Raw genomic sequence first — 4,353 nt, 5'->3', positions numbered from 1 at the left:
ATGAAGACAGACTGAGAGAGTTGGGGTTGTTCAGTCTGGAGAAGGGAAGGCTCCGGGCAGACCTTAGAGCAGCCTTCCAGTACCTAAAGGGGCCGACAAGAAAGCTGGGGAGGGACTTTTTACAAGGGCATGGAGTGATAGGACAAGGGGCAATGGCTTTAAACTGGAAGAGGGAAGATTTAGATTGGATATCAGGAAGAAATTCTTCATGGTGAGGGTGGTGAGGCAGTGGCACAGGTTGCCCAGAGAAGTTGTAGATGCCCCATCCCTGGAAGTGTTCAAGGCCAGGTTGGATGGGGCTTCGAGCAACCTGGTCTGGTGGAAGGTGTCCCTGCCCAGGGCAGGGGGTTGGAACTGGGTGGGCCTTAAGGTCCCTTCCAACCAAACCGTTCTATGATCTATGCACAGTGACCAAACTGGTAGTATGGAATAATGTTTTGTTTAAGAAGATGCATATTAAGCTGAACTTATACTGACTTGAATATGTTACACCATGTCACCCATTCTCTTGAAAAGCAGTGTTCATTTGACCTTCAGCTAGATTTTCCGGGAAGAAAGTATAAGCTGTTATAGTGTGAGACAGCCCTCTGAAAGAAGTAGTAGGAGTTGTAGTAATCCTTTCAGCTTTCCTGGACAAAGTGACAAACCTGCACATTTAAGGAGGTAGGAAAATATAATCGCCTCTGGTTTTTAGACTCCTATGTAAACAAAAAGTTCTGAAGTGAAAGATCATACTTTTTTGGTGCAACTGTCACAGAAAACGTTGTTGAAGGCATAAGCTATTCCTACTATGTAGCTCGTAATCTCTGTACATACATGTGATTAGGCAGCTGTATAAAGACAATGTCGTCTAATGGTCTATGAAATGTTCTGGGAAAAGCATATTATTTAGATAAAACTTGATGCAACTAAATTTAGTGAAGGTATTTCTACCTTCTATTTCTATTCTAATGTGTCTTGTATGTGTTTTTTTCATTAGAAGACAACAACGGATGGTCTCTGCAATTTGATAAACATTATACGAAGGACAAATACAATAAACTGAAGTCTCTGTATGCATTTCAGACGAAGACACCCAAGTGCTGTAAGTAATTACAGATACTATTTGTGTGATTATTACTGATGATTCTTAGAAAGAAGTGCACCGCAAATATGCTTATCAGAAAGAGAAATACAGTGCAGTTTCATTTATAGTAAAACAGAATTAATGTCTTAGATGAACAAATGCACTGAAGCTAATTTCAGTTCCATTAAGTGATTCATTTTCTGTAAGAGAAGCATCAAACATATGCCAATTAGGAGGGCAATATAAATGTTTAACTGAATATATTAATACCGCTTGAAAGACCATGAAACACACATCTTTCAGAGTGAAATGAAGGCAACAATCCTCCAAATTCAATTCTTCATACATCAAATGATTCTTGCAGACCCCTTCCACTTCTGCGGGCATTTGTCCCTTTGTGCAGTTGTTCTGACTCTGCTGTCTGCCCTAACTTCAAGCCCAGAGATGGGGTAAAAGGGAGCAAAGACTTCCTGACCCATTTTCATCCCGTTTCCACCTGAACAGAATTGTGCTTGTTCTAGTAAACATAGGAGGACTGAATAACCTAAAAAAGAGCCACAAAAAATCCATGCCAGATTCATCTATATCAAGCCTAAAGCTCAAGAGCTTTTACTAGCTCTTTCACAGAGGTCAGGAGGAAACGTAATTTTTTGTGTCCCTTTATTGTTAGGGTCTTCCCAGGTCTAAATCAACTATGTAAAAACATGTGCCTTAATTTCTGTTTAACACAGGCCGGTATGTCTATCTTTGTGCTGACTGTTCTTTTACACCATCTTTCTTTTCTCCGCATCCCATCACACTACCCATCCCACCTTTCGCCACAACCACGTTCTTGTTCTCACGCAGTGGCTGGTGCTGTGCCAGCAGCGTGTACCTGCCAAGGCCTGGAGATCTGCTGCGACGCTGCCAAATTGCGTGCTGTCCCGTCAGCCTCTTCAAACATAACCGTAATGTAAGTAGAGCAGAAAAGTGCTCTCTCGCTCTGTTTAGGTTTGGCTATCAATCCTACATCTTTTCACAACTACAGCCTTATGATTACGACCGGTTGGCTCATCTGGTACTTGTGAAAGCATAGCATCTCTCTGTTGACAAGTCCTTTAATGTTTTAAGTACAGATTTTTCCCTGCATAAAAGGAGAGAAAAGGAACTAAAAAATCTCTGCGGTGAAGTGATTATTTCATGTTTGTAACAGTGGCTTGAGCTAGGAACAGTGTCAGGAAAACTAAAGCAATCATCAAAAGATATGTTTCTCTTTAAGACACAATGCTTAGGACCTTTTTATTATTCTACGATCCTGCCAATATTCCTAGTCTGTATTCCTGCCAATAAAGTCAATAACCTTGAACTAAGTGGAACTACTGGCTTGAGCAAATCTTTTCAGATCTCATTTGATGTCTATGAATATGCCGTTATTTAAAAGGATTTAATCTGGGCTGGGTCATCATACAGATAATATGTGTAAATCAAACTTTTTGAAGAAATCAGAGAATGGTTGATATTGCTCTTCGTTTGCGCATCACTGTTTGAGAGACCGTTTGCTGTATGATGAGCAGAGGACAGCCTCATGTGTCCTTCCCTGAGGATCTTCCCTTAGAGCACGGGTACGGATCTTTCCATTCAGTACCAGTTCATGCTCACATGTGGCTGAGGTTCTCCTTGTTGGGTCCATCTTCGCACACCGCAATACTTCACAACGAAGATTGATGTGGAATGTCAAATATGTATTTAAACTGGCTGTTGGCTCAGGGTCAACAAAGACTTCAAAAATAATGGCCCAGTTCTAGCTTTAGAAAATGCAGTGAGTCAGTTCAGATGGCTTCTGGGCTAGAGTCTCTTCTAGTCCAACCACATCCTGAACGGTTTTTGTTCTTGACAGGACACTTGAGCTGGTGCCCAATGGAGATGGGGACACAGGGACACATGCACTGGAAAATAAGCTTTATATGCCTTTGAGGTTTGAAATAAATGTGTGGCTTAGTTCATACTCAAATCTTTTTAACTGTTGGACGTAATATTTGTCAGTTGCTTTGGGGACATGGGAGAATATTTTTTGATGATAAGGTATTTGGCTTACTGCTTAAATAGATACAAATATTCAGACAAACAGAGGTGGCATATTCAGGTGGTTTCATGTTGCTTTTATTATTTAGCAGTGTGAAAGCTGCTCATATTGAGTAACACAAGTGGCAGCACTGTAGGAAGGTGAGAGAGTAGTTTTACTGTGTGCATTCATTCCTACAGGTCTCTTCAGAGGAATCTGCTAAGGAAACTTTCTGCTGACAATTTCAAGAAATACCAAGACCTTAAAAATCTGTAAGGGAGTGCTTCAACTTAAAGTACCTATTTAATGCCTTAAATATTCATCCTCTCCCTCTCCCATACACACATGCAGAGCTTGACGTCCAAGTGACAACTCTCATTTTATACTCAAAATTTTGTTTTGTAACAGAATTTTGTAATTTGTATTGTAACTGAATTGTATTGTAACAGAATTGTAATTTCTATTGTAACAGAATTTTGAAATTTGTACCTTCAGTAGTACTCCATCTAATTGTGTGATCTGTTTGGTGCAAATAGCTCGATTTGACATTTCTCTTTTTGCAAAACCATAATTTCTGCATATTTAATTATTTATATTCACTATTCCATACCAGAAAAATGCTAAACTTTCATCATGTCTGAAGGAAGTAACATTTATAATGAATGGTAATACACCAAAAGAAATTAGTTTAATCCATTTATTCTGCAAAACAAACGTTTGGAAACTTAAACTTCCCATTGTCTTGGGAAACTCATTCACGTAGCATTTGATTTTACCCCTAATTACATCTGGTACCAATTTGATAATGCCCCAACTAGTCAAATTGTTATGGCAACACAATACCATGTTATGTTTTACAACGTGTAACATATATGTTGTTAAAAAATCATAGCCTTTAACAAGTTGTCTTTATATAGAATTAGTGAAATTAAGAATTAAATGCAAAAGTCTGGAGCAGGGCTGCTATGGCGGCAATTCAAGGTGCTTAACAGTCCTAGAAAACTTACTGGAGTATAACTTTTATTTAAATTGTGCTGTACTGCAGCACCATCTTCTGTTCACAAAGTTAAGTGCCCTTATGACCTTAAAATCTTGAAAGAACTATTTTCATTGAAATGAAACGCATCCGTATCTGTCTGTACAAAATATTTGTTTCTAATATTAATTTCACACCTTTCTGATTGATAACTGTACATTTTCAGAAAGCTCTTGAGCAGTGTTTGACACAAACTCATCCTGTAAAAGC

General features: G+C 39.0%; 1 protein-coding gene across 1 annotated transcript in view; it reads left to right on the top strand.

Moving 5' to 3' along the window:
* The window catches only part of RXFP1 (relaxin/insulin-like family peptide receptor 1), a 33,649-nt gene that overhangs the window by 13,727 nt on the left and 15,569 nt on the right, over window positions 1–4,353 (top strand). The window contains exons 2-4 of the mRNA XM_009699966.1: window positions 980–1,084; window positions 1,913–2,018; window positions 3,308–3,379. Coding sequence (XP_009698268.1) covers window positions 980–1,084; window positions 1,913–2,018; window positions 3,308–3,379 — 283 coding nt within the window. The remainder of the gene's footprint in view (window positions 1–979; window positions 1,085–1,912; window positions 2,019–3,307; window positions 3,380–4,353) is intronic.

This window comes from Cariama cristata, unplaced genomic scaffold, assembly GCF_000690535.1.
Source record: "Cariama cristata isolate BGI_N322 unplaced genomic scaffold, ASM69053v1 scaffold10705, whole genome shotgun sequence".
NCBI lineage: Eukaryota > Metazoa > Chordata > Aves > Cariamiformes > Cariamidae > Cariama > Cariama cristata.
The sequence above is the reverse complement of the archived record's forward strand: the minus strand, read 5'-3'. Positions and strand labels throughout refer to the sequence as shown.